This window comes from Quercus robur, chromosome 6 (assembly GCF_932294415.1).
Source record: "Quercus robur chromosome 6, dhQueRobu3.1, whole genome shotgun sequence".
Lineage (NCBI taxonomy): Eukaryota > Viridiplantae > Streptophyta > Magnoliopsida > Fagales > Fagaceae > Quercus > Quercus robur.
In genome coordinates, this window is record NC_065539.1 from 42,413,365 (window position 1) to 42,441,261 (window position 27,897).

General features: G+C 34.5%; 4 protein-coding genes across 6 annotated transcripts; all 4 read left to right on the plus strand.

Moving 5' to 3' along the window:
* Positions 1-525: 525 nt before the first annotated feature.
* LOC126688839 (zinc finger BED domain-containing protein RICESLEEPER 1-like) lies at positions 526-5,569 on the plus strand. The gene is made up of 2 exons (XM_050383713.1): positions 526-613; positions 3,582-5,569. Exon 2 carries the CDS (start codon positions 3,584-3,586, stop codon positions 5,300-5,302), a length of 1,719 nt encoding a protein of 572 aa, XP_050239670.1. The 5' UTR covers positions 526-613; positions 3,582-3,583; the 3' UTR covers positions 5,303-5,569.
* Positions 5,570-6,499: 930 nt separating this feature from the next.
* Positions 6,500-9,182, plus strand: LOC126688840 (zinc finger BED domain-containing protein RICESLEEPER 2-like). The gene is made up of 2 exons (XM_050383714.1): positions 6,500-6,606; positions 7,196-9,182. The coding sequence occupies exon 2, from the start codon at positions 7,198-7,200 to the stop codon at positions 8,863-8,865; it is 1,668 nt and encodes a 555-aa protein (XP_050239671.1). The 5' UTR covers positions 6,500-6,606; positions 7,196-7,197; the 3' UTR covers positions 8,866-9,182.
* Positions 9,183-11,772: 2,590 nt separating this feature from the next.
* LOC126688841 (zinc finger BED domain-containing protein RICESLEEPER 1-like) lies at positions 11,773-15,585 on the plus strand. The gene is made up of 2 exons (XM_050383715.1): positions 11,773-11,850; positions 13,358-15,585. The coding sequence occupies exon 2, from the start codon at positions 13,360-13,362 to the stop codon at positions 15,058-15,060; it is 1,701 nt and encodes a 566-aa protein (XP_050239672.1). The 5' UTR covers positions 11,773-11,850; positions 13,358-13,359; the 3' UTR covers positions 15,061-15,585.
* Positions 15,586-18,971: 3,386 nt separating this feature from the next.
* LOC126688842 (hydroxyproline O-galactosyltransferase GALT3) lies at positions 18,972-27,294 on the plus strand. Of its 3 annotated transcripts, none has more exons than XM_050383718.1 (8): positions 18,972-19,297; positions 20,409-21,336; positions 21,700-21,935; positions 22,056-22,334; positions 23,090-23,218; positions 23,550-23,710; positions 23,806-23,913; positions 26,614-27,294. In XM_050383718.1, the coding sequence occupies exons 2-8, from the start codon at positions 20,565-20,567 to the stop codon at positions 26,624-26,626; spliced, it is 1,698 nt and encodes a 565-aa protein (XP_050239675.1). In that variant the 5' UTR covers positions 18,972-19,297; positions 20,409-20,564; the 3' UTR covers positions 26,627-27,294. The 3 variants fall into 3 exon arrangements, with proteins under 3 accessions (XP_050239675.1, XP_050239673.1, XP_050239674.1); XM_050383716.1 differs by having other exon boundaries at positions 18,977-19,297; positions 23,550-23,726; XM_050383717.1 differs by having other exon boundaries at positions 18,977-19,292; positions 23,550-23,726.
* The last annotated feature ends 603 nt before the right edge of the window (positions 27,295-27,897 follow it).

Below are 27,897 nucleotides of genomic sequence, written 5' to 3' on the forward strand. Positions count from 1 at the left end.
GTTCATAGCTTAGGATTCAAAATTAAAGCTCCAGATCATATGTTTTGATGCTATGATAAATTATCAATTGTTCTAAAAGTTCAAGTAATAAAGAAAGAGAGAATTTGATCATGTAGCCATTATACTTACAATATTATTATCAAATTGAATCATTCTTGCACTATATTGATTGTAGTTTTGTTAATCAACATAACTTAGCAAAAATCAAAATACAACCAAAATTAATTTACTTCTCATTACTACATCAAATTGAATCTTTATTCTGAGCTATATTGGATCTTAGTTTGATTAATTAACATAAAAATCCCATTAACAAAACTGTAACTCGTGGCCATCACTAATAAAACCCTCAACCGTCCGATTTGATATTGAGGCCACGTGGAACGCAATTAGTGACCCTTCATTATTATTTTTCCCGCGCAAAACCAAACGACAGCTCGTTTTACAAGGAGCTCTCTCTCTCTCTTTCTCTCTTACTTCCTTTTTCGTTATAAATGAATCAAAGATGAAAGAACACCACATGATCACATAACCCAAAAAAAAAAAAAAAAATTCTGAGCTGTGAAGCAGAGGCTCTTTTCATAGACATTTGGCTCTCAAAAGACGACACCAGGTATATCATGCATTAATCTCAATGTCGTTTCATTATTTTAAAAGAGATTCTGTTTGGTTGCAGAGAAAAAAAATAAAGAAATCAAATAAGAAAGTAGTAGTAAAACATGAAGTTTCTTTGTTTGTTAGTTAAATATTGCTCTGATGATGAGATGAAACCATATATCTTATGCTAACGTGCGTAAAGTTTTGCTTTAATATGGTGCATTATTTGGATGATGATTAAGGTTTGATTTTTTTTTTTTTTTTTGGGAAAAAAAAGGAAATTTTTTATTTGAAGCCCGTCATAATTTGGTACTAATATTTCTTAGCACTGAAGTAGAAGTTTTATTCTTTCTTTTCCTATTCTTCAAAGATATTGTAGTTAACAAAAGGGAAAAGTTAACGGATGTCTAAATGTATTAATTTAGGAAATAATTTTGGAAACTTTTTATTGGAAAAGAAAAGAGCAAATAATTTTTTGACGATTTTTATATTTATCATGAAAGTGGAGTCAAAATCTTCTGGTTTATTAATAATTTTCCTAAGGGTACTGTTAATAGGACCCTTAACAAAATAGAGCATTGAATATTCAGATCTTAACAAGGTTAGTGCACATATATAGAAAAACAACACACAGATTTAAGTGGTTCGGCTGTGTGCCTACACTGCAGCTTAAAAATTTACTATCAAAAAATAAAGGGTTTACAATTAATTTATAGCACTTTCAAAGAAATTTAGAATATGAGCCACTCTCTCTAACACAGATCACAATCCTTTGGTTCATAAGAAATGTCAAATTCTTCTTTAATATATTAAAAAAAAATAATAATAAAAAGACCCTTGTGTTTTCAAGACATGTAGTTTATGTTTGGAATAATTTATTTTGGCGAGCTGAAAATAAGTTGGGATTTGACTGAACTTTAGCTGGACAAAACTGATATTTTACAATGTTGTACTTAGGAGAATAAACTGGCTTAATTTCATTTTTAAGCCATATTAAACAAAGACACACGTGTATGTTGCTAGAGTTTTTTAATTACAACTTCGCCTAAAATGCGTTTTTCATCCCTAAAATTTGTTCAAGTTCAATTTTGGTCACTCAAAATTAAAAGTTGCAATTTAGTTTCTGAAAATGTGAAAGATATTAATTTTGTTTTCCATCCATCTGCCATTATTTAAATTTATTTTATTTCATTTTCTACATGTTAAAATTCAATTGGTAGTGGTATATTTATTTCTCATTATATTATTTAAGGTTTCTAGTTCTAGGAAAATTATTAGGTACTCCCGGAATACCATTAATGCGTACCATGAATTTAATTAGTGAGACTCACCATTCATGTGAGAGGAGGGAGTACGCATTTATAATACTCTATTTTGATTTACAATCTTTCTATCCCATCAAACCAATTACATGTACTCTTCCCACAAACCAGGATTGGTCTTCTGTCTTCACTTGCTGATTGTGATTTTTTGTTTCAAATGGATAGTGTCTGTATGCAACATTAAATTACTTTAAAAAGAATACGTCATTTAGGATCAAAATAACTTTACTTGTTAGTGTATGATTATTGGTTCTTTATTAATGATAAGAAATTTTGTTTTATTCAGTTCAGATTTAGGAGTTTTTTTATTCTCTCTCTGCATTTTTGTTTGTAGACGCTAAATGGGATATAGATTGTTATATAAAAGTTCAAACATACTTACGATTATGAGTTTTTTGGTGTATGCCTTTTTTTTTTTTGGCCCCTCACTTTTTTCAGTTAGTTATATATTTGTTTAGCTACTAAAAATGTAGCAGAAGAGTGGAACTTTTTGGATTTTGTTAGAGTTGAAATTATTCAGCGTAGCTAGTGTACTACACATTTCTCTTAAATAAGGATGGATCCCAATTCCCGCATGTGGCTTTCACAAATGGGATCCACCCTTATGTGAAAAGATGGTGTAGAACAATCGTGCCTGTGGGATATTTCTTGAAGAAGAGATTGTCATTTAAACCTGTCTTAATTTGAACATGTTGTTTCAATTTGTATCAACATTGCTCCTTAATCAAGAATTTTTATGGTTCTTTTGGTTGGTAGTGTTTGAAGTGAAGGAGTTGTATTTGGATTTGATTTTTGGTCGAATGAGATAAATAAAGAATGAACTATGAAAGGACAATTTGTTCTATTGATGAAATTCATGTATGCTTTTGTATTTTACTTATGTGGATTTATGTGGATTTGAAATGATAAAATGTAATGATATCATTTCAAATCCATATGTCAGAAGTGTTTTGTTGAATGAAAATCCTCAACTGCACATTTGGATAGAGGTATTTAAAGAGAAACATTTTGGATTTCCAATTTAGTTTAAATGACTTGTATAAAGTATGAAATAGTTGTTAGAATATTGGTTAAGTGATTAAATTCATTATTTCCTAATTATTTAAGCTTTTGGAACAACTGATAATTTATCACTAGCAAATGTTTTTCATTAATGAAATTTATGGATGGATTTAAGTTGCATTAATATGTGGATTTGAAATGATAAGGTGGAAGAAGTTATTTCAAATCTATAATTTCATGGGTGTTTTTGTTTGGGCAAAATCTCTAAAGCTCAAATCTCTTTGTGTTGTTAAATTTACATCAAAGAATTTATACTAGCAATTGGACTTCCAATCCTTGGTTTTAAATCCTCAAATCCAAACATGAGTGAAGAGTTTAATCCATCATCTATTGTCAAAATTGTAAGGGAATTTATGCTATTAATTGTTCTTGCCAATGAACTCTTGCTCAACTAGCACCTCCTCCCCTTATAAATTCTAGGGGGAGGGTGAGGTCGTGTGTTCAAGATCCATTGGGTACTTGTGTTCAACCTTAAGGTTTCTAAAGTGGTTTGTGTATTTCTTTTCCTCTTCATTAAGATTCAGAAATTGAGATTTGTTGTTTCTTAGATCCATATTGAATCAGTGTTTATCATTAACTGTTGTTTTACTTGCTTGTTAGATATGGAGGCAGATAATGAAAATTATCAGACTAATGATGTTGAAAGAGACAGTGATGCTTGTGGTCATGAATTTGACCATGGTAGTGGTCATGGTAACACTCATGGATCCTCTTCAGATGATAAAAATAGTGTTAATGGTTACGATTATGATTCTGAGCAAAGAAATGCAAGCCGGTATCTTGCAGTTTTGACATGCACTACAGATGTGCTGCCTCGAAGGGGGTTGTTAATGCAGACACTGTGTCGCAGTAATCCCGTATTTAAGAGAGTGCGTTTTGCTTCTGTACAAGATGAATGCTTCAAATTTTACGAGGACATAAAAGGGAATCTTAAACCATTATTGAGAAATCTTGACGGGCAGATTAGCCTCTCAGTAGATATACTGAGTTGTCGAAAGTTTTGTGAGTATATGTGCCTAAAAGCCCATTTTATTGTTAAAGATTGGAATTTGATGAATCTGGTTCTCAATTTTCATCGTATAAGTGAAGTGGGCGATGATTGCATTGTTGAAGCCATTTTGAAGGTTCTGAAAGACTGGGACATTGGGAACAAGATAGCCAATATTACATTTCTAACTGGCTCAGTAGAAAACAAAGAGATTGATGAGATCAAAGATTATGTCCAAGAGACGAAGAAGCTCCAATTTAATGGTCAGCGATTTCGTCTGTATTGCTGTGCTGACATTTTCAAACGTATGGTGCAGGATGCATTTGAAGTGATACAGATGACAATTCACAGATTTGATTTTCTAATGTACTTTGGGAAACCATCCAGTGGCAGTAGGTGGGATGCAGTATATGACAGGCTAAAGATGGCTTTAGAGCGTGAGGCTAAGGAAGAGTTCAAAGAAGAGTATGACCGGGACAAGCCATCTGCTGATGAGTGGAAGAAAGTTGAAGGCATTTGTAAACTCTTAGAGAGCTTATATAATGCAGCAAAAGCTGTCTTTGAAACAAAAGATTCAACGGCAGGCATCTATTTTCAGAATCTTCAAGAGGTACGGGCTACTTTGACCAAGGAGACTAATTCTTCAGACAGTTTTATTAGAGATGTGGCTGCAGAAATGCATAAGAGGTTTGAGAAGTATTGGAAAAAAATGTTCTTGGTATTGGCAATTGCTACAGTGATGGATCCTCGGTATAAGATAACGTACTTTGAGTTCTCGTCCTCAAAATATGGTGGTAAAGATGGCAACACTGAAGTTTCTACCGTACTTATGGCCATTCGCAGTCTCTATGATGATTATAATACCCGATGTCCCACTAATTCAGAAAGTGAGACTCCTAGGCCGGTTAAGCGGGGGTGCCTTAGTTCCGATGCTTCTAAGCGGTTACAAGATTACCAGCAGTTCATTGAATCTAATAATCAACCTCTGAAGTCGGAGCTAGATTTGTATTTGGAAGAACCTGTCTTGCCTTGGACCCAGGATTTTAACATTTTGAGTTGGTGGAGAGCTGCAAGCCCAAGGTATCCTATCCTTTCCAGGATTGCTCGTGATTATTTGTCAGTTCCTGTGTCTGTTGTTACTTCCATAGATGAATTTTTTACCATGGAAAGAGGAATCAGTCCACGACGTTATGCTTCCTTCAAACCAGACTTGATAAATGCCATAATGTGTACTCAGAGTTGGGTCCCTACTGAACTCAAATCCATGGCTGAATCTTCTCTGGGGTTTGGGGAAATGCTGGAAGACATCAAATTGGTAGATGAATTAATTTAGAATTGGGTGCATTTTGTTGGTTCTTGTGGCTCATACTTTTTGTGTTACTTTTGCTGAAAGGTTTACTTAATATGCCTAGTTACTTTAGTGAATGCATATTATACTACTTTAAGGGTGATGGCTTCCTCAGTAAAGAATGCCTTATTGTGTAGTCCACAGTTGTGTCCTGCTAGTGTCATGTAAGCTATTTGTTCTGTTCTAAGTGACTCGGAATGATTTGGTAGAGCAACTGTAATATGCTGAAGATTCACGTTACTCAAGTCAAGTATTTTGTGAGCTTTTTTTACTTCTGCTGTTGTCAAATTTCATTACTCTGCATAAGTTTACAATGTTGTTGGTATTTTTCTTGTTTCCTATTTATTCTCCCAACAAAAATTGACAGTGTGCTAGAAGTCTAGAAGAGTTATTTTAAGATCACTTTTATCATATCATTTTTCACAACTATTTTATGTGGCAGACTGTGACTGGTTGTCTATCACTTTTACATAGACTTGTCACATTTTTTCCACCACTCATAGTCAGCCACATAAAATAGTTGTGACAAAATGTGTGAAAATTTGTGGTCTTGGTTCTTTAAACCATTAATGCATTGGTTTTTCTGTTCAAAGAGTTAGTGTGTATTAATTAAGAAGCTGAATTATAAAGTATTTCGGCTGGAAAAACCAATACAAACCCAATGCAAAAGACTTGGAGAGTATTACCATTTAAAATCTAGTACAATCAACTGCTTTAAAAGTTTAATTGGTTAGGAAAGAGAGAATTTGATCATGTAAGTATGTAACTATTATACTAACAATATTATCATCAAATTGAATCATTCTTGCACTATATTGGATCGCAGTTTGGTTAATCAACATAACTTAGCAAAAATCAAAATACAACCACAATTAATTTACTTCTCTCTACTATCAACAAATCGAATTTTTATTCTGGGCTGTATTGGATCTTAGTTTGATTAATCAACATGAAAAGCCCATTAACAAAACTGTAACTCATTTGTCAATGAAAACTCGTGGGTCGTGGCCATCACTAATAAAACCCTCAATCGTCCGATCTAATATTGAGGCCACGTGGAACTCAATAGTGACCCCATGATTTTTTTTTCCCCGCGCAAAACCAAACGACAGCTCGTTTTACAAGGATCTCTCTCTCTCTCTCTCTCTCTCTCTCCCTAACTTCTTTGAGTTCTTTCTTATAAATGAATCAAAGAAAACCACAAAACCAAAAAAACAATGGAGGTTTCTGAACTCTGAAGCAGAGCCTCTTCTCTTAGACGTTTCGCTCTCAAAAGACGACGACACCAGGTATGTCATACGTTAATCTGATAATCAATGTCGTTTCATTATTTTAAAAGAGATTCTGTTTGGTTGCTGAGAAAAAAGCAAAGAAATCAAATAAGAAAGTAGTAGTAAAACGTAGTGTGTCTTTGTTAGTTAAACATTGCTCAGATGATGAAATGAAATCACATATCTTATGCTATAACGTGCCTAAAGTTTTTCTTTAATATGGTGCATTTGGATGGTGATTAAGGTAAAAAAAAAATGATTTTTTTTTTTTATTTGAAACCTTCATAATTTGGGAGTAATATTTCTTAGTACTGAAGAAGTGGTTTTATTCTTTATTTTCCTCTTATTCAAAGATGCTGTAATTAACCAAACAGAGTGTTGAATATTTCAGATCTTAGCAAGGTTAGTGAAAATAGAGAGAAAAGTAACACAAAGAAGGTTGTTTGAGTTCAATTTTGACCATACAAATTTAAAAGTTTCAATTTAGTTTCTGAAAATTTGGAAGGCATTATTTATTTTTATTTTTTTTCTGTCAATCTGCCATTATTTAAATTTATTTTATTTCGTTATCTACATGATAAAATTCAAATGGTTGTATATTTTTCAGAAATGTCTGGGGAACAAGCAAATGAGCTTGCTTTGGATACTGAAGCGAGAGTCCATTCTTTGGACAATGAAAACTTTGGTGACACTGATGAAAATGTGGGTGAGAATTTGGTTTTTGATGAAGCAAAAGCAAGCCAAGCCCTTGCTTTATGGATCTGCACCGCAGATGTGCCGCTTCGAATCATTGAAGATCCCTTATTTCTTCGTTTTGTGCATTCAGTGAACCCATTTGCTAAGCCTGGCAATGTCAAATTGGTTAAGGCTGAGTGCTTGAAAATATTCAAGGAAGAGAGAGTGAAAATTAAACAAGCTCTAGCTGATTTCAATGGTCAAATCAGCCTCTCGGTTGATGTGTTGAAGTCTTCAGTGTGCAGTGAGTATATGTGCTTAACAGCACATTTTGTTGATGATGGTTGGGAAGTGAAAAAGTGGGTACTTGGTGTTTGCCGTGTTTGGGAAGAGGAAGATGATGTTTCCAAGATGATTCTGAAGTGTCTTACGGACTGGAAAATTGAGAACAAGATATTCGCGATCACTATGAAAAATGATAGTGATTATGTTGCTACAGTCAAGATTATTAAAGATCATGTTCAAGAAAAGAAGAAGCTCCAGCTGAAGGGTCAGCTATTTCATGTGTATTGTTGTGCTGACATGTTGTGTGCAATTGTTCTAGATGCATTGGCTGAGATAAAAGTTAATGAAGTACTTGATCATGTGGCCTGTGGGAGACCAACCTCACTTTGGCATCTAACATATCAGGCACTAAAAGATGCTTCAGAGTTATATTCCATGGGGGAGTTTTCTAGAGATGAGTATCATGTGATAGAAATACCGCCTGCTGATGTATGGAGTAAAGCTGAAGCTGTCGTTAAACTTCTAGGAAGCATTTATAATGTGGCGAAAAGTTTGTTTGAGACAAAATATCCAACAGTTAACAACTATCTTCATAATCTTCAAGAGCTTCAAGCAAGTTTGATTCATGAATCGATGAGTTCAGATAGTTTCATCAAACCTATAGCTGAGAAAATGTTACAGAAGTTTGATAAGTACTGGAATGATATGTTTTTGCTATTGGCACTAACTACACTGTTGGATCCACGTTTTAAGAAGAAATATTTTGAATTTTCTTCTTTAAAATATGAGAACAGTGATAGCAAATTACAGGTCACTGCTGTTTTGGATGCCATTCAGACCCTTTATGATGAATATGCAACCACTATTGATGAAAATGAGAAGTCTATGAGTAAATCTTCAGCTTTGTCTGCAGGTGAAGATAGTGATGGTCCCTGTCCTAAATTCAGACGTGTTGAGGAAGGCTGTGGCAGTTCTAAAGATGGTTTTGATTGGGTGAAAGAATATGAACAATTCACTCAATCCAAAGGTCGGCGCCCAAAGTCAGAACTGGATTTTTATTTGGAAGAACCTGTCATACCATGGATTGAGGATTTTGATATTATTAGTTGGTGGAGAACCTCTAGCTCAAAATATCCAATCCTCTCTAGTGTGGCTCGTGACTTATTGGCAATCCCCATTTCAGTTGCCACTTCATATGACGCGTATGATACAACAGCAAGGAAGGTTGATTGGAATATAATCTCAGCAGGGCGTGATCTTATGGGAGCTTTGATGTGTACTCGGAGTTGGAACCAAAGCAACTCAGACAAAGATTAATGGGGTACTAAAAGTATGAATCTTGCAGATCTTTTTGTTCTATGTAACCTGTGAGGGCATGCCAGAAGGCCCAGAGCTATTTGAAAAGGAAGCAACTGTCTGGATTTTGTGTTTTAGCATTACCAGAGATCTTCAACAGATGCTTTATTTTCTTCACTTGTTAATTAGGTTGCATAAATCAAATTACCTATGATGTCTGTGACTTTTGATTGCGTTGCCTTTATGCCATATATCTTGCTTTTGAATGTCTTTTAATTATGTACTTTGAAACTTGGTTTATGATAGTAGTCTCTTATAATGGTTGCATAATGACCTTAGTCAAATCCCTTTATGCATATTTGGTGAAGCTAAAATTACTTATGTCAAGCATCATTATGTTTTTTAGTTCATCTGAGACGTGGAGCATGATGTTATTGATTTGCACCCACATGCACAATTTGGTGTTAGTCGAGTGAAGCTTGACTAGTTGGCGTAGTGCTTTTGTGGAGATGAGCATGTCCAGAATATTTTAATTGCCATCTCTGCATGCAAGTGAAGATTACCCATTGATAAAAGTAGAATGAGCAATCTCTTTAATTAGATTAAGATCCCCATAGTATCTTTTATAGCATCCAGATAATATGAGTACAGCACAGGTGAAGGTTATGGCTAGTCTCAGAAGACATGGATCCGACTACGAGACCTCTCCAGCTTCAAGGGAAATTGATTGAAGTTTTCCTTTCAGACTGTGTGCGCGCGTGTGCATGCTCGTGTGCTTATGGTAATCATGAGGCATTATCCCATTTCTATGGTGTACTTATAGATACAGGGAAGGCAATACTGGGATTCATAGCTCCTGCACTTGACGTACTGAAATCTTGTTATAATTAAAACAACACACATCAATATTTGTTTACATCTTCTGAATGATGAGATAGTTTAAATCAAATTATATAAGAATCAATATTAGAATTTTAAGAAATATTTTTTCTCCAACATGCATATAGAATTTATAGTAGTTTTAAGCTTTTAGCATTTTCCTCCTACTCTACATCCCAGCCACTGTTTCAACCCCATGTGCCGACAAAGCATTCATCAATTGCCAAAGACTAGGATTTGTCAAGCCAACCATCCAAAAACGACCTCGTTTCACTCCCACCTACACAAACACAACTCAAAAGAAAGATATATAAACTTGAAGCTTGATATTTATATTTTGCCAAAGAATTAAAAAAAAAAAAAAAAAAAAAAAAAAAAAAAAAAAAAAACATAGAGGTCATTTTAATTGGTTGAGTTCTAAAAGAAAAGAAACAAAAGCAAAGAAGTTTTGTTGCTCCAATTTCAGATTTGAGATCTTCAAGTTCTTTGTTCTTACACACTAAAGGTTGAAGATCCATGTAGGGCATGAATCTATATTTCTGTGTAGGCTTTGAAGCTTTTTTGTTGTATATATAAGTACTAAAGTACAATGCTTTGGCTAATATTGCTGAGATTAAAAACTCATCAAGATGATTCATAAGTACCAAACATGGACTTGGATGATTAATTTGTTGATCTGGGTTGTTCAAATGGTTTATTAAAAGCTAATATTTTTGACAATGCTATGTTTATGTTACTGGACTTGCTTGCTTTTGTGTGTGGTAATAAACAAGGATAATATTAACGTAAGAAAGAGAAGAGGAGGGCCCACACCATCTCTAGAACCAGAGGAAGACCCAAATAGGAAGAGAAGAGATGTTCATCTCTCATATAAAAAGCAGCTCTTTATGGGCAAAACAGTCTTGTTACTTAACAAAAATCCCAACATGCAAGGAATTTCAAGATGCTAAAACAAAATGCATAAAGGGGGAAAGTAAATCAGGGGGGTGGGATGGAAGCAAGTGCTAGATCACCATGCGGGGTTAGGGTTTTTTTTTTTTTTTTTGGAGGTAGATAGTAAGAGAGGAGGAGATGAGACTCAAGCTACATACATGACTACCATAAAGAATGTCATTACTATTAGACAATTACTTGAGCTCATGGGGTTATAATATATATATACTCTAATCCCAAAAGTTTATGCTCTATGTTATTGAATTAAGAAATTCTCAACTCAACTTATTACATGTGTATAAGCCTAGGTTGGATTGTCAAAGGGTTGTGCATATATATTTCTTGCTCTGTAAAAATTTAGGTTTTCATCAACTATTTAAGTACTTTTTAAAAAATAAATTATTGTCATTCATATAATTTGCCTAAATTATATTTCAAAATTTCAAATTCATGAAAATTAATGATCAAGATACCAAAATTAATCAAATTGAAAATGAAAGTAAGATTATAAAATAAATTTATATATATGATGGGTCGAGTTAGGCCAAATTAGTTGAAAAAAAAACTATAAATTTGAATTTGACCCAACTCAAATCCAATCCAACTAATGAAAAATGAATTTGATCATCAAGTTAGTGGGTTGGCAGCATCTTTTTATACTGAAAAACCCCCAAAAATAATATTATATACATAAAAAACTTGTAACTTTTTTCGCGATAAGTTGGTTATATTATATAAACTCATTACTTATATTACTTTTTTTACTTTTACTTCTTTTCTTTTCTTTTTTTGTGATTCTTTTTTTACTTATTTCTAACTACACCAATAAATTTTCAAATATTTGGCGTTGGTGGACTTTCTCCACCCCCAAAACTAACAATTTTCAGCTGAACAATATCAGCAAGTAAGCTTGTGCGTACTTGTGCCCATCAGTCCCATCACTAATAAAACCCTCAACCGTCCGATTTAATACTTGAGGCCACGTGGAAAACATTAGTGATCCATGATATGTTTTTCCCGCGCACAACCAAACGACAGCTCGTTTTTACAAGGTGCTCTCTCTCTCTCTCTCCCTCACTTCCTTTGTCACTATAAAGTATAAACGAATCAAAGAACACCACAAAACCCAAAAGAAAAGGTCTGAATTCTGAAGCAGAGCCTCTTAGACATTTCTCTCTCAGAAGACGACATAAGGTATGTCATACGTTAATCTGAATATCAATGTCGTTTCATTACTTTGAAATAGATTCTGTTTGGTTGTTGGGAAAAAAAAAAGTACAAAAATCAAATAAGAAAGTAGTAGTAAAAGTAAAATGTAACGTAGTTTCTTTGCTAGTTAAATATCGCTCTGATGAAATTATTTCTTATGCTAATGTGCTTAAAGTTTTTGCTTTATATATGGGGTGTTTGGTTTGGATAATGATTTAAGGTTATATTTTTTTTTTTCAAGTAGAAATATATATTTTAGGACTTGATAATTTGGGACTAATATTTCTTAGGACTGAAGTGAAGTATAAAGGAAGGTCTGTCTTTATTTTCCTTTTCTTCAAAGATATTTTAATTAAATAGAGAGAAAAGCATCACAATGATTTACGTGGCATGGTTCGGCAGTATGGCTACGCTACAACAACAACAAAATTTAGTACCCATTTGGATACTGATGAAAAGGCCATTGTTTTCATTAAAAATGAGTACTACGGCACTAATCTCATGTTTAAAAATTATTTTGCTATAGTATTTTCAGTTTTCAGCAAAATAAGCGGTATCCAAATACATTAATATCAGAAAATAAAGGGGTTACAATGACTTTATTTATAATGACTTTGAAGAAACCCTAACCTGCTAGCGTCTAGACTAGAGACCAACCAATGTTACATTCCCATTCAAAATATGAGTCAATATCTCTAACACAGAGAACAACTGAAATAGTCTCAGTTTGGTGATAGATAATGACAGAAAAAAACATCAAAGCCTCATTTTCTATCCCTTGGTTCATAAGAAATGTCACATTCTTCTTTTAAAAAAGGGAAAAGCCCACTAATTGGGATTTTTTTTTTTTTTTTTTTCTCTCTCAAGAGCAAAGACAACAGGATTTTTTTAAAGAACATTTGTGTTTACTTTTCAAGACATGTTTAGTATATGTTTGGTATAACTTATTTTGGCGAGCTGAAAATAAGTTGAGATTTGAATGAAAGTCAGATTTTAAAAAGCTGTACTTTAGAGAATCAACGGGCTTAATTTCATTTTTAAGCCATATTAATAGACAATAACACTTGTATGTTACTAGAGTATCATAATCACAGTTTTGGCTAAAAGAGTAATGCTACAGACACAAACTATTTTACAATATTTTTACAAATTGCTAATGTGGCGAATTCTTACTAGTTCTAATATAAGCCCATCACTAACATCACATTTTTACTTACAATAATTATTTGGAAAATGCTAAAGCCATATCAGCTTGTAAAAATGTTATAAAATAGTTTGTGTTTGTAGCATTACTCTCGGCTAAAATACATATTTTGTCCCTAAAATTTGTTCGAGTTCAGTTTACATCACTCAAATTTAAATGGTTGTAATTTAGTTTCTAGAAAATTTGAAAGGGATTGATCTTATTTTTCTTTCCATCTGCCATTATTTTAATTTATTTGAGCTCTTTATCTACATGATAAAATTCAATTGGTAGCGATATTTTTTTCAGAAATGTCTGGGGAGCATGCAAAAAAGAATGCTTTGGATGCTGAAGTGAGAGCCCATTCTTTGGACAATGAAAGTTTTGGTGGTACTAATGAAAATGTGGGTGAGAATCTGGTTTTTGATGACACAAAAAGAGCCCGAGCTTTTGCATTATGGGTCTGTGCTGAAGATGTGCCACTTCGGGCCATTGAAGTTCCCAGCTTTCTTGATCTTGTTCATACACTGAACCCACTTGCCAATCCTCTCAATGTCAAAATGGTTAAAGCTGAGTGCTTGAAAATCTTCAAGGAAGAGAAAGTGAAAATTAAACAAGTTTTAGCTGATTTCAATGGTCAAATCAGCCTCTCAGTTGATGTGTTGAATACTCCAGTGTGTGATGAGTATATGTGCTTAACAGCACATTTTGTTGAGGATGGTTGGGAAGTGAAAAAGTGGGTTCTTAGTCTTTTCCGTATTTGGGGGGAGGAAGATTATGCTTCCAAGGTGCTTTTGAAGTGTCTTTCGGACTGGAAAATTGAGAACAAGATATTCACGATCACTATGAAAAATGGTAATGATTATGATGCTACAGTTAAGATACTTAAAGATCGTGTTCAAGAAAAGAAAAAGCTCCAGCTCAATGGTCGGCTATTTCATGTGTATTGTTGTGCTGACATGTTAAGTGTGATTGTTTGGGATGCATTGGCTGAGATAGCAGACATCATTGATGAAGTGCTTGATTTTGCGGTTTGTGCGAAACCAAGCCCATTTTGGCATCTAACATATGTGGGGCTAAAAGAGGCTTCAGAGTTATATTCCATGGGAGAATTTTTTGGAGATGAGTATCATGGGATACAACTACCACCTGCTGATGTATGGCATAAAGCTGAGGCTTTTGTTAAACTTCTAGGAAGCATTTATAATGTGGCAAAAAAATTGTTTGAAGCAAAATATCCTACAGCTAACAATTATCTTCATAATCTTCAAGAGCTTCGAGCAAGTTTAATTCATGAATCGATGAGCACAGATAGGTTCATCAAACCTATAGCTGAGAAAATGTTTCAGAAGTTTGATAAGTACTGGAATGATATGTTTTTGCTATTGGCACTTACTACGCTGTTGGATCCTCGTTTTAAGAAGAAATATTTTGAATTTTCTTCTTTAAAATATGAGGACAGTGATGGCAAATTTCAGGTCGCTGCTGTTTTGGATGCCTTGCAGACCCTTTACGATGAATATGCAAACACTATTGATGAAAATGAGAAGCCTATGAGTAAATCTTCAGCTTCTTTTGAGTGTGAAGGTAGTGATGGTCCTTGTCCTAAAATCAGACGTGTTGAGGAAGGCTGTGGGAGTTCTAAAGATGGTTTTGATTGGGTGCAGGAATACAAACAATTCATTCAATCTAAAGGTCAGCACCCAAAGTCAGAACTGGGTTTTTATTTGGAAGAACCTGTCCTACCATGGATTCAGGATTTTGACATTATTAGTTGGTGGAGAGCCTCGAGCTCAAAATATCCAATCCTCTCTAGGGTGGCTCGTGACCTATTGGCAATCCCCATTTCAATTGTCACTTCGTATGATGCGTATCATACAACAGCAAGGCAGATTGATTGGACTCTTATGTCCTCAGGGCGTGATATTATGGGAGCTTTGATGTGTACTCGGAGTTGGAATCAAAGCAACTCATGCAACTCATATGAAGATGAAGATGAAGATGAAGATTAAAAGGGTATGAAAAGCATAAATCTTTCAGTTCTTTTTGTTCTATTTAACCCGTGAAGGCAATGCCACAGAACTATTGGAAAAGGCAGCAACTGTCTTGATTTTGCATTTTAGCATTACCAGAGATCTTGAACTGATGCTTTATTTTCTTCACTTGTTGGTTAGGTTGCATGAATCAAATCACCTATGATGTCTGTGACTTTTGATTGCATTGCCATTATACCATATAGCTTTTGAATGTCTTTTGGTTAGTTATTTTGAAACTTGGTTTATGATTGTGGTCTCTTATAACGGTTGTGTAATGACCCTAGTCAAATCCCTTTATGTATATTTGGTAAAGCTAAAATTACATTATGTCAAGCATCATTTTGTATTCCAAGGTCATGTACATATTTTGAGATTCTGAGCATGTTATTATGATTTGCACCCACATGCACGATTTAGTGCAAGTCAAGTCAAGCTTGACGCGTAGTGCTTTTGTGGAGTTGATCATGTCAAAGAAATGTATATTGCCATCTCTGCACACAACTGAGGACCTCCCATTTAATAAACGCCCAATGAGTAATCTCTCTTACGAATCTTATTAGATTAGAATCCCCTTAGTCTCTTTATAGTATTCAGATACAATTATACATGAGTACAGCACAGGTGAAGGTTATGACTAGTCTCATTAGATGTGGATCAGACTACTAGATCTCTCCAGCATCAAGGGAAATCGATTCAAGTTTTTCTTTCAGACTAGATGGTTATGATTTGCTGCTATTGCACTTTATTTACATTTAGCATCATGAATCATGATCTGTTATCCCATTTCTATGGTCTACACAGGGACGGCACCATTGAGGTGGCCTTGCTGATTTTGCCCTTTGTATTATAAACTCCCAATAATACTATGTAAAAACAATCTTGTTATAATAGAGTTCATAGCTCCTCCACTTAATAGACTGAAATCTTCAATTGATATGGTTCTTTATTGATAAGTTATGCCCATACTTGTAAGTAATTCCAGTATATTTAATTTTAGGCAATCATTAAGTACCTCCAAGGCTATGATCATGCTTAACTTGTAAACAAAGTGCTGGTCATGGGCACTGTGTTTATTGCCATTACCTTAAGTACAAGAGGGCTCAAATGTGAATATAATATCTTCTCTCACATAGAAGTGAGTCCCATGCTTGTAGGATTCATGTGAATATGAGATAGATATTGTATGTCATTGAAAACTAAATAATAAAATTTTGAAAACAATTTGATACATGGGACTAATTCGACGAGGTAACAGATTTTAATATACCTCAAATTTTAATAATTGTTGAAGTAACATGTTATGAGAATACAATAAAAGTAGTGTTTGTAATGGTTCTATGTGAAAGTAATGTTGCATCAATCATAACTTGTCATAGTAGTAAGTTGCACAAAAAAGTATTTGATTAGCACACAACATATGTCCTAAATGAACACGTGATGGTCTCGCATCTTGTCCAATGCTGGCTTGAATCCTTGGGCTTGAAAAATTTTGTAAACCTTGTCGTATCTCTAGTATTAACCATTCATTTTTCATAAATAATAAGCTTTGGAACAAAACATTTTTCCAAAATTTTTTCACAATTGTTGACATGGTCTATTGTGATTGGCATGTGGACCCAAATGAAAGTGATATGCTCCATTCCAATCAAAATAGCTCAAGTGAATCGTTGAGATAAAAACTGTGTTCTAATCGTTACTCCTTCACAAAAATTAAAATCCACCATTTATTGGCAGGTCTCTCTTCCATTTGATATTGAAAGGTTCCAAGCTGCAGCTTCAGCTTTCATTGGTTCATAAAACTTTCCATAACACACAAACGTAGTGTCACAGAATTTTCCACAGTAGGGGTTGGCGTGTGGTTGATCCCAGTCAATTGGGTTACGAATGGGCCTTGGCCTGTTTCGAGGGCCCAAATGGACAACGTGCGCCAATGCCGAGTTCCGGGACAAGGAATGATATGATCTTCTTCTTCTTCTTTTATTTTTTTTTTTTTTATTTTTAGTTGCTTAAGCCTTAAAGGAATGATCTGTCTTCGTAATAATTATTGAGGGCGACGAAGATTGGGAAGAAAATCAAGCACGGTGAACCACACCATACTCAAAAATTGAGTACATGTTTTATAAAGGGTGCAATCATATTCTAATGCTCCGTTTGGTTGAGTGGATTTTAGGGGATGAAAAAAGTAGGAAAGAAAATAAGAGGGAAAAGAAATTTACTGGAGTGTTTGGTTGAGTGGATTGGTGGAAAGAAAACTAATGGAGTCCGAGAGTTTTCTCCACGAGCACATCAAAACATTTTCTTCCCAAATTGGAGAGAAAATTAAAGGGGAAAAGGCAAATAAGCAAAAGGATGAAAAAATCATGACCTGACCTAACCCATCAGTTCTAGTTTTCCTACCTATGACCCATCAATTTCAGTTTTTTTTTTTTTTTTTTTGGATTCTTTGCTTTGTGCTTTTAAATATATATATATATATATATATATTGAAATATCCATATACAAATTTTTTTTTTTAAAAGTGTTCTTTTTGTTTTATTTAATAAGGATATAATTGTAAATTTATACCAATTTCATTTTCCATTCTCTTTTTTTTTTTTTTCTCAACCAAACAAATGAGAATTCCATTTCTCCACTTTACCATCATTCCAACCAAACATATATGAGAGAAAACTAACTATTTATTATATTCTCTCACTTTTCTATTCATTCACCATTTTTTATTCTCCAACTTTTCCATCCCTCCAACCAAACAAACCCTAAAGTCTAAACTTATATAACTTGCAAAACTTCATTCTTGATTCTACAAGAATTTTTGTGAAAGCCTTACACGATTCTCTTTTATAGAAATCTAATTTTCTTCCATAATTTATTTTGATTATTTATCATCATTTTTTAAAAAAAAATTAATAAATTTTACACATTACATACCATCCTTACACCAAGTAACTCAATATATGTGTGCATTTCGATAATTTAATCTATATTTTATTTTATATATAAATTTTAATTAAATATGTCCATGGCCGGGACATACTACTAGTATATCTTTTTCTTTTTTGAGAAAATACTATTAGTATATCTAATAAAGCACACACAACCACAAAAAATTTATGTGCGTAAGGATGTAAGATAAAATCATTAATACTCCAATTGAAAGGAGAGAATGAAAAAAAAAAAAAACATTTTGGGAATATTTATTCAATTCCCTTGTTTGAGAGTCTTATGGAGGGAATAAAAAATTGATTCTTTTATTTGATAATTTAAATAGAAGAGAATAAAATGAATAAAAAGGAATCGAAAGAACACTAATGCCTCCATGTTTTCTTATAAAGTTATAATCTCAAACATACATTCCTTTCTCGCAAAACACCCCTAAACATATGGCATTTAATTTTAAAATAGGGGTATAATGGTAATGTAATTACAAAATTATTACATTTCATTAATTTTTATTTATTTATTTTAAAATATTCATTACTTGTTTCATTTTCATTACTTTATGAATTTCCAAACAAAGTTTTTTTTTTTTTTTTTTTTTTTAGTATGCATTACTTCTCATTATTAAACATTTATAAACCTTAAACATGTGTTTTTAATGGCACTCATCAACACTTAACCGTATCCATCAAACGAGCCTTCAATATTCCGGATTGAGATCAGGTGTAATATCTTAGAAATTGCACCTGATATAATTATTATCAATGATTAAGATTAATAATTGTAAAAAGTAACTTTTAATCTCAATCATTGATTAAAAAAAAAAAAGTTAAAATAAAATTTTAAAAAGTAAAATGTAAACAAAATTTGTGAGGGAGAGGAAGGTGAATTGCACCGGTGCAATATCGTAAGTAGTGCACCAGATCCTAATCCCAACATCCCAGTCACTGTTTTCTACCCCCATGTTCCGACAAAGCATTAAACAAGACTATCAAGTAATCAACTGCTAAAGACTAGGATTTGACAAACCACCTTCCAAAAACGACCTCGTTTCATTCCCACCTGAACAAACACAACTCAAAAAACTCTTCCCCTCAAAGGTTTCAGATAAACTTGAAGCTTAAAAATTTTATTTTTAGACAAAAAAAAAAAAGGTCAGTTTAGTTGGTTGAGTTCTAAAACGAACTGAAACAAAAACAAAGAAGTTTTTGTTGCTCCACTTTCAGATTTGAGATCTTCAAGTTCTTTCCCACTGAAGAACGAAAACCCATGTAAGGTATGCATGATTCTATATTTCTGTGAAGGTTTTAAAGCTTTTTAGTTGTATATTTAAGTACATTGCTTTGGCTATTATAGCTAAGATTAGAAACTCATCAAGATGATTCTTAAGTACCAAACATGGACTTGGATGATTTATTTTTGATCTGGATCGTTCAAATGGTTAATTAAATTAATATTGTTGACAATGCTATGCTAATGTTAGTGGACTTGCTTGCTTACATACATGGAGAGTAGGTGAATTTTGATCCGTGGGGTTAAGAGTATCTTTCCTCTTTTATTTATTTAAAATATAAATATATATATATATATATATATATATATATAAGTAGATAGTATAGGAGGGAGAGGTGCATTTGAACCAGCAGCACAAAAGATGCCATTACCATTGGATTATTAATCGGCCTAACATGTGGGATTTTTGACTTATTAAATGGGAGGTAGTGAGGACTGAGGAGACATTGTTCAAATTAAGGACCACCTACTTTGATAACACGATAAATTCCCATTAGTCATAAAAGCTTAAATTATTTAGAAAGGATGAATTTGATTAATTAATCATTATTTTAACAGAAGCTAGGAAGTTTTTAGTTTGATTTCCTTTGGTAGCTTCTGAAATTGTTATAACTTTGTGGTTGTGTTTCACTGGCCATGCCGTGCAGTTTCCAATTTTCGATCAATTGGTCATTGAGAACACAAAAGGAAAAGAAAAGTGAAGCGTAGCTGCTTAGGTTCTTTACTCTTTTTGTGTGTGTGTTTTAAGTCCAAAACTGGGATTCATCTTAAATAACTCAAATGGATTTATTAAGCTTGGTTGAGGATTTTTTGTGTCTTGGGTCATGAATAATAAATGTTAAAGAATTTTATGATATCTTTCATTTTTCTATACTTCCTCTGCAAATTACGGGGCTTTTCAATTAATGTTGATTTTACCCTCTCTTTTTTTCAAAATTTTTGATCTTTTTTTTGGGAGTTTTAATTTGTAAGATTTGATCCTAAGACATAACCTAGTCCCACCCACACCTTCAATTACCCGAGCCTTGGCCCAAAATGCTTTGTTTTTGTATGTTACCAATTGTTTTGTTTTGACATTTGAAACTGTTTTACAGCTTCCTTTTGATCCGAACTATTTGACAATGACAGAAGATGACAATCCATGAACAGGGCTACATATTTAGTCACAATTATTCCTTATGAAATGGATAAAAGAAGAGTCCTATGGTTTTACAGCCCTCTTACTTTAATTTAGCTTAAATTTGTTGAAAATGAAGAAGTGGTCTGGAGGCATGTGTATCATGGCTCTTGCGGTGATCTTGGTTCTCCGTTACAGCCTTATAGGAATCCAGCCACAGAAGCAGTCAGCATATGATTTCTTTAGAAACCATCCAACCAGTGATTCTCAAATGAGGGACAGTGGCACCATTAAGTCTTCTAAAATGGAAGTGAAAAAAGTATCAAAGCCGTTAAAAAAGCCCCCTCTTAAAGATATTGAAGGACTCAGTGATCTGTATGCTTCTAAAAATATTTCTGAGGAAGAATCAAAGGCCCTGCTTGTATGGGCTCACATGCGTATGCTACTTTCCAGGAATGACACTTTTCCTGAAACAGCTGATGGAGTCAAAGAGGCTTCCATAGCATGGAAATATTTACTCTCCACAATTGAGAAGGAAAAAGCCTCTAAGTTTAGCAACAGTAACAACTCCGACGATAAAAATTGTCCTTACTCTGTTAGTACACTTGATAAGACAGCAATGAGTGATGGAGTCATTCTTGAGCTCCCTTGTGGTCTAGTTGGGGATTCTTCAATTACTTTAGTTGGCATTCCCAATGGACAAAATGGAAGCTTTCAAATTGAACTCGTAGGATCACAACTTTCTAGGGAGCCAACACCTCCTATTAACTTGCATTTCAATGTCAGTCTTCCTGGAGATAATATGACAGAGGAGCCATTTATAGTTCAGAATACATGGACTAGTGAAGCTGGTTGGGGCAAAGAGGAAAGATGTCCTGCTCATGGTTCTGCTAACCTCATCAAAGGTATGTTCCGTTACAATTTTCTTATTAGCCAGATTTGCATCATGTCAGAGTACTGCTAGTGTGACTAGTGCAAACCAATTATACTGCAGCCTTGCGTGCATTCAAAACTTTACTTCAGATTTATTGTTGACTGAGCCTTACTCTCAAGTCTCTCATCCTTTGTATTGGCAGAGAACAAACACATAAGTCACATAGGAAGAATCATTCATATCATGTGTTTCCTGTACCTAAGTGTAAAATTTAGACACATATTCAATACTAATTATCTTCTTTTTTTCTTTTTCTTTTTCTTTTGTGTTCTTTAACAGATTCAAAAGAATGATTCTTGCCATTAATATCTAACATATGTTGACAATTTTGCAGTTGATGGACTTGTTCTTTGCAATGAACAAATTGCCAGGGGCACTGTGGAAGATAATCTGAATGTGAGTCATCCTACAAGTGACATGTTTACAAATGTTTCCAGGGAAAGTGCCCATGGAAGTGTGAGTTTCCCATTTGTTGAAGGGAATCCCTTCACTGCCACATTGTGGGTTGGTCTGGAGGGCTTTCATATGACTGTAAATGGAAGGCATGAAACGTCTTTTGCATATAGGGAGGTAAGGTGTGAGATTACTTATATGATACATATTAAAGTGAGAAGCTGGGTAATACTTTGAAATTATGCATTTTGATAGGAGTGATCACTCCCACCCTGGATGCAATTTCTACCAATGCAGAAACTTGAACCATGGTCAGTTAACAGAGTCAAAGTGGCGGGTGGTTTGGATCTCTTATCTGCCTTGGCTAAAGGCTTACCTGTTTCTGAAGATAATGATTTGGTTGTTGAAGTAGAGCACCTCAAAGCTCCATCAGTTTCAAGAAAACGACTTATATTGTTGATTGGGATTTTCTCTTCGGGAAATAATTTTGAGCGTCGTATGGCACTGAGGAGGTCTTGGATGCAATATGAGGCTGTTCGCTCTGGGGATGTAGCTGTCCGATTTTTCATTGGCCTTGTAAGTGACAAAATGTAGACTCTGCGGAGTAACTTTGTTTATATCAAGATATTCTTCATAGTATTCCATTTGCTCTGGCCTTTCCCTAAAGGAAATCTAAAGCTGTAATCTTGTTTTCCTGGTTCTGCTGGTTTTCTGTTAAGAGTGTTTAGGCGTACTAATTGATAGATTACCACTGGTTCTAAAAGCTTAAGCCATTAGGAATGGTAAATTTAATCATTTAAACATTGTTGTAACAACCTCTCTCACTTGTGGGTCCAGAATCCCCAGTAATAAGTGGGGTCCAACACTGACATTTTTAACTTTTTAAACGGAAGGTAGAGTGAAGATAGGATTCAAACTCAAGACCATATATGCTGATACCATGATAAATTACTTGTCCCAAAAGCTTAACTCACTATAAAAGGGTGAATTTAACCATTCAACGACTATTCTAACAATAATCATAAGTTATTGTTTATTGTTGTTGAGATAAGTTTTGTTAAACTTTTTGTGTAAAGTATCACTGTTTGGTAACTTGCTATTGCCTAAGATCTAGAGCTCTGTATGCAGTTGCTAAGCAAACTGCATATCTGAAAAAGAATGAAACAACTGTTCCCTACATTCTTAATTTTCTTAATCTGAAAAAAGATTTTTTTTAAAAAAAACTGCTATACTATGACACTCTTGATAGATAGGGCATGGTAGTCCTATCTATCAATATTTACTCCTGATCAGGAAGTGTTATGGTGACTTTAATATTTTTGAACCTGCAGCACAAGAACAACCAAGTCAATTATGAGCTATGGAGAGAAGCTCAAGCATATGGGGATATCCAGTTGATGCCCTTTGTTGATTATTACAGCTTGATCGCTTTGAAAACAGTTGCAATTTGCATCTTTGGGGTAAGTTAAGTAGATTCAAATATTAGAAAGAGAAAATCATGGGATTGCTGCCATCTCTTTATGGTTCACCTTATTGACAGTTCTACTTGCTAGTTGCTACTTTAAGGCTGTTAGCAATATTATTCCTTGACTCATCTTATATTATGTTTATATATTAATAACATTCTTGTTTTCTGTCCTCAAATCTTTTTCTGGTTACAGTACTGAATCGAACTAAACATGGCACTTTGTTGCTTTATTAATATGTGCTCTTTATGGTTATTGTTAGATGTGGTTGAAAACTCAAATTCTGTATTTGCTTATAGAAGCATCTTGTTTTCTTACTATGCAGACCAAAATCCTCCCTGCCAAATTTATCATGAAAACAGATGATGATGCTTTTGTTAGGATTGATGAAGTTCTCTCTAGCCTCAAGAGAAAGGCACCTAATGGACTCTTGTATGGTCTTATTTCTTTCGAATCAGCACCCCATAGGGATAAAGACAGCAAATGGTATATAAGCACTGAGGTATCCATCTTGTCAGATTTCACTTTTCAAGAATGATATTTTGCTCTTTGACCTGACTTTGATAACTTTTTGTTTTAAGGAATGGCCACCTGCTTCATATCCACCATGGGCCCATGGTCCAGGATACATTATCTCTCGGGACATTGCAAAATTCATCGTTCGTGGTCACCATGAAAGAGAGCTTAAGGTAAAATTTACTTTTTTACAAATTGTAAAAGCAAATTTGATATATCATTACAAATTAACTTTTCTGACTTACAAATCTCAAAAACAATGCTAACATAATAATTTTTCTAAGCTTCTGTTTGAGATGTTTAGAACACATATCATTTGCTTGATAAATAGTTGAAATTGCTCTTTAACAAAAAAGTAGTAGAAACACATGTATCATCTACTTAATAAATGATTAAAACTTCTTTTACACAAAAAGAAGTACAATAAAAAAGAAGGGGGGGGGGGGGGGGGTAGTATTTTGGTTTTGTTGGAACAATCAATAGAAAGATTAGAAAGTCTCATTTTTGTTGACAAGTCTTAAACGTCATTCAAGCAACTTTGATATATCATTACAAAATCCATTGTCTATGACCATCAGGAAGGAGATCTCAGGGTAAAATTTTCTGACTTACAAACCTCAAAAACAATGCTAACATAATAATTTTTCTAAGCGTCTGTTTGAGTTTTTTAGAACACGTATCATTTGCTTGATAAATACTTGAAATTGCTCTTTAACAAAAAGTAGTAGAAACACATGTCACAAAGAAGTACAGTAAAAGAGGGGGGGGGGGGGGAAGTATTTTGGTTTTGTTGGAACAATCAATGGAAAGATTAGAAAGTCTCATTTTTGTTGACAAGTCTTGAACTTCATTCCAAGGATTACTCGAGTCTGTCACTTCATTTGAGCTATACATATTTGCTCCTGAGTGTTGAGAGCAAAATTTGGAGGCAGGGCAGGGTGAAGAATGCATCATGGGTGAGGAGAAATATTGAAAATACGAAAATGTAATAAAAAAGGATGTTGTTACTTAGTGGGGAATAGAGAGGATATACCGATATAGATGCATGGAAGGAAACTTGGGTTCCTTGGTTGCCAGATTTCAAGCAAGGCCTAGATGTGCTGAGCTCGGAGCTATGCCTCTTTAAGTCAGCAGCTTATTAAGGGAAAACTGGTGGGAATGAGATCCTCTGAAGTTGTATTATTATTTTGACAGGGAATCAGCCGATTCTATTTTTCAAATTTCCATCCCTCTAGTGCCCAAAGCTGATCAGAATGTAGCAGATTCTCTGTTAAGTCTACGTACTGTCTACAGAACCTTTACAGATTTAACAACACAAATTCTGAGCTTTGGTGAAAGTTGTGGAAGTTAAGGGTTCATGAAAGGCTAATGTTCTTTCTTTAGAGGGTAGCAGCTGACGTAAACCCTGTTAAAGGAAGGATCAGCAAGCATTGTCATTTGAAGATGTGGAGTGCTGCTTATGTGGGGTATGAAATATCACTGCATTTGTTTCAGAAATGTGAGTTTTCAGAACAGTTTGGTTTGGAAACCATTGGAATTTCAGGGTGATACTCTGGAAGTTAATGGCATAGAGGAGTTTGTTAAGAAACTGTTGAATGCATCAGCATTAGGACTGCAAGCAAAAATGAAGCAGGAATGGGATGTAATAGCTGCTGTTACTCTTGAAGCCATCTGGAAGGCAAGGAACAATGTTGTCTTTAGAAAGTGTCCATTTGGCCAGAAGAGGTTGTAAGGAGAGTGCAGAGGATGGTCAACATCCACCTTGGCAAGGATAAAGTTTTGCAGTGTGAATCCACTATGTCCTCCCCTCCCAAAAACAGGGTTAAGTTAAATGCTGATGCTGCTGCAAGGAACCTTTTGTGGCAGCTATTCTTAGAAATGAAGAGGGTGAAATTTTAGAAGCCCAGTCCATGAAAATCCATACAACTAATCTGCTTACAGCAGAGGCCCTGGCATTCAGATTTACAATTATTTTAATTATAGACCATGGCCTCAACAATGTAATATTTGTGGGAGACTCAAGTAGTGGTGCAGGCTATTACAAGGTTAGGACATGAGGTTCTCTTGTGGTTATGGGGGTAAAGCTGTTTTGTTCAAATGGATTAGAAGGAATGAAATACGCTGGTCCACTTGTGTTGTAAATGAATGTTGTTGGATGCCTTTTCTCAGTCCATCCCGCTGGTTTTTTGGTCTGAGCTTGCCTGAATAAAAAGGTTCCACAACTTTAAATAACTCTTCCATAGGAAACTAATCCAAATTTTTCTTACAATTTGCCACACCAAGGTGAAAGGATTCGAACCTAAACAGATGCGCTGACCAGACTGCGCTACACCTTCTCTTACCCACTCACTAGCTCTTTGTCATTCACCTTTCACACTGCTGGCAAATTCAACCATTTTCACACACAGCTTGAATCCCGTGTGAACACGTTGAGTTGGGGTCTCCTACCATCCCATGTTGCTCACACCATGTCTCAATCTGACATAACTACCCATCTGCTTTAAAAAGGCTCACTTCTATGTCTCCACCAAGATAACATCTAATTGGATGTTTGTAATCTAGTTTTGTTGGCTGTTCTGTTGAAATGAAATTTCCATTTAGGACCACCCCACTTTCCCAAAAAAAAAAAAAACACCAAAGTAGCAAGCCATCAAGGTGCACTTACAATAGGGAAGCTATACTAGTTAATTTCCAAGGTATATCAAGATAGCATGTTTGGAATTCTATGTCGAAGAATCATTTGAGCCTTCAGTGTCACCATGATGCATGCATCAGGAATAACTAAATCACCACAGAACTGTATTTTAGTGATAGTTGCTAAGTTGGTCTTTCACTCATGTTAATTTTTCCTTGTCAACTTGTACAATTTTCAGCTTTTTAAACTAGAAGATGTTGCAATGGGCATATGGATTGAACAATTCAAGAAAAGTGGCCAAGAAGTGCATTACATCAATGATGATAGGTTTCACAATGCTGGATGTGAACCAAATTATGTTCTGGCCCATTATCAAGGCCCGAGGAAGGTGCTATGCCTTTGGGAGACGCTGCACAAAGAGCACCAGGCCCTTTGCTGTGAGTAAATATCAACCTTAACGACACAGGAACCCCCCTTGACGAGCTCAAACTCTTCACTGTAAAGACAAAGTAAAAGGCAATCCGGCAACCAGAAATTGAATTGCAGTTCAACTATTGATATTTTTCTCCAATTCATGCTCCTGGTGACATGCTATACAAGTGGAACCAATCAGATATTCTTTGGTGCAACTAGGATGAACTGAGTTTGTCCTCTCTTTTTTTATCTTGTACTGCTCCTTATCTTTGTGTTTTCTCATTCTTTCGGGGTGATTTCTTCTCAAATTTTGATGAAAATTGTGTCTCAAATTATTTGTTAATTTGTGCTGATCGTTTTGACTTTTGTGTAGAGGTCAATGTTTAGTACATGAAAGCGTGCCATTGATTACAAAAACATGTTGAAAGAGTTTGTTGTTTGACCTCTTTTGGTTCTATTTTTGTAGAATAATAATAGCCTTTTGGTCTGTCTTTTCTTCTGAAAAGTACAAGGTAGTGGATTTATTTTTAATAATGTGCTTTATATATAAACATACATATATATATATATGAGGTAGTGGATTTATATTCCAAATTTCCAATTCTAATAATCATAGAACATTGAAGGCTTACAAATCATAGAACATTTAAGCCAACCGAAAACCATTTGAGCGATTGGTCTGAGCCGTGTAACGTGCACCATCCAGTTTGTGTAATGATTAATATGTCTCTCTCTCTCTCTCTCTCTCTCTCTCTTCATATATCGATGAAGAACATGTGTGAACATATTCCATTGACAAATGTGAAAAAAAAAGATTGAAGGTAGATCACATGTTTAATATTTTAAATTTTTTATCACTTTTTAGCCGATGGGATTGATCCAAAGCATCATACTGTTGACTGTTGTGTTGTTTCATAAATATTGGTGGCAGACTGGCAGTTGACCCGACCAGCCCACGTGGCATACATTAGCAATTTGGAATAATTTCCAGAACAGCCAACTAAGCTCCTAGATTTGCAAGTGACAAAAATTATTGGAAAATGGAGGGATCCGGGTCCAAGTAGCTGATCTATAAAATGAGAAATTTGCTATTTTATTTCTTCCTCTC

Bases quoted from the DNA above. Each gene is read 5' to 3' on its own strand.
- LOC126688839 (XM_050383713.1), top strand. From the start codon at position 3,584: ATGGAGGCAGATAATGAAAATTATCAGACTAATGATGTTGAAAGAGAC.
- LOC126688840 (XM_050383714.1), top strand. From the start codon at position 7,198: ATGTCTGGGGAACAAGCAAATGAGCTTGCTTTGGATACTGAAGCGAGA.
- LOC126688841 (XM_050383715.1), top strand. From the start codon at position 13,360: ATGTCTGGGGAGCATGCAAAAAAGAATGCTTTGGATGCTGAAGTGAGA.
- LOC126688842 (XM_050383716.1), top strand. From the start codon at position 20,565: ATGAAGAAGTGGTCTGGAGGCATGTGTATCATGGCTCTTGCGGTGATC. The intron at 21,337-21,699 runs GTATGTTCCGTT...ACAATTTTGCAG, and splicing joins TTCTGCTAACCTCATCAAAG to TTGATGGACTTGTTCTTTGC. The intron at 22,335-23,089 runs GTAAGTGACAAA...TTGAACCTGCAG, and splicing joins TCCGATTTTTCATTGGCCTT to CACAAGAACAACCAAGTCAA.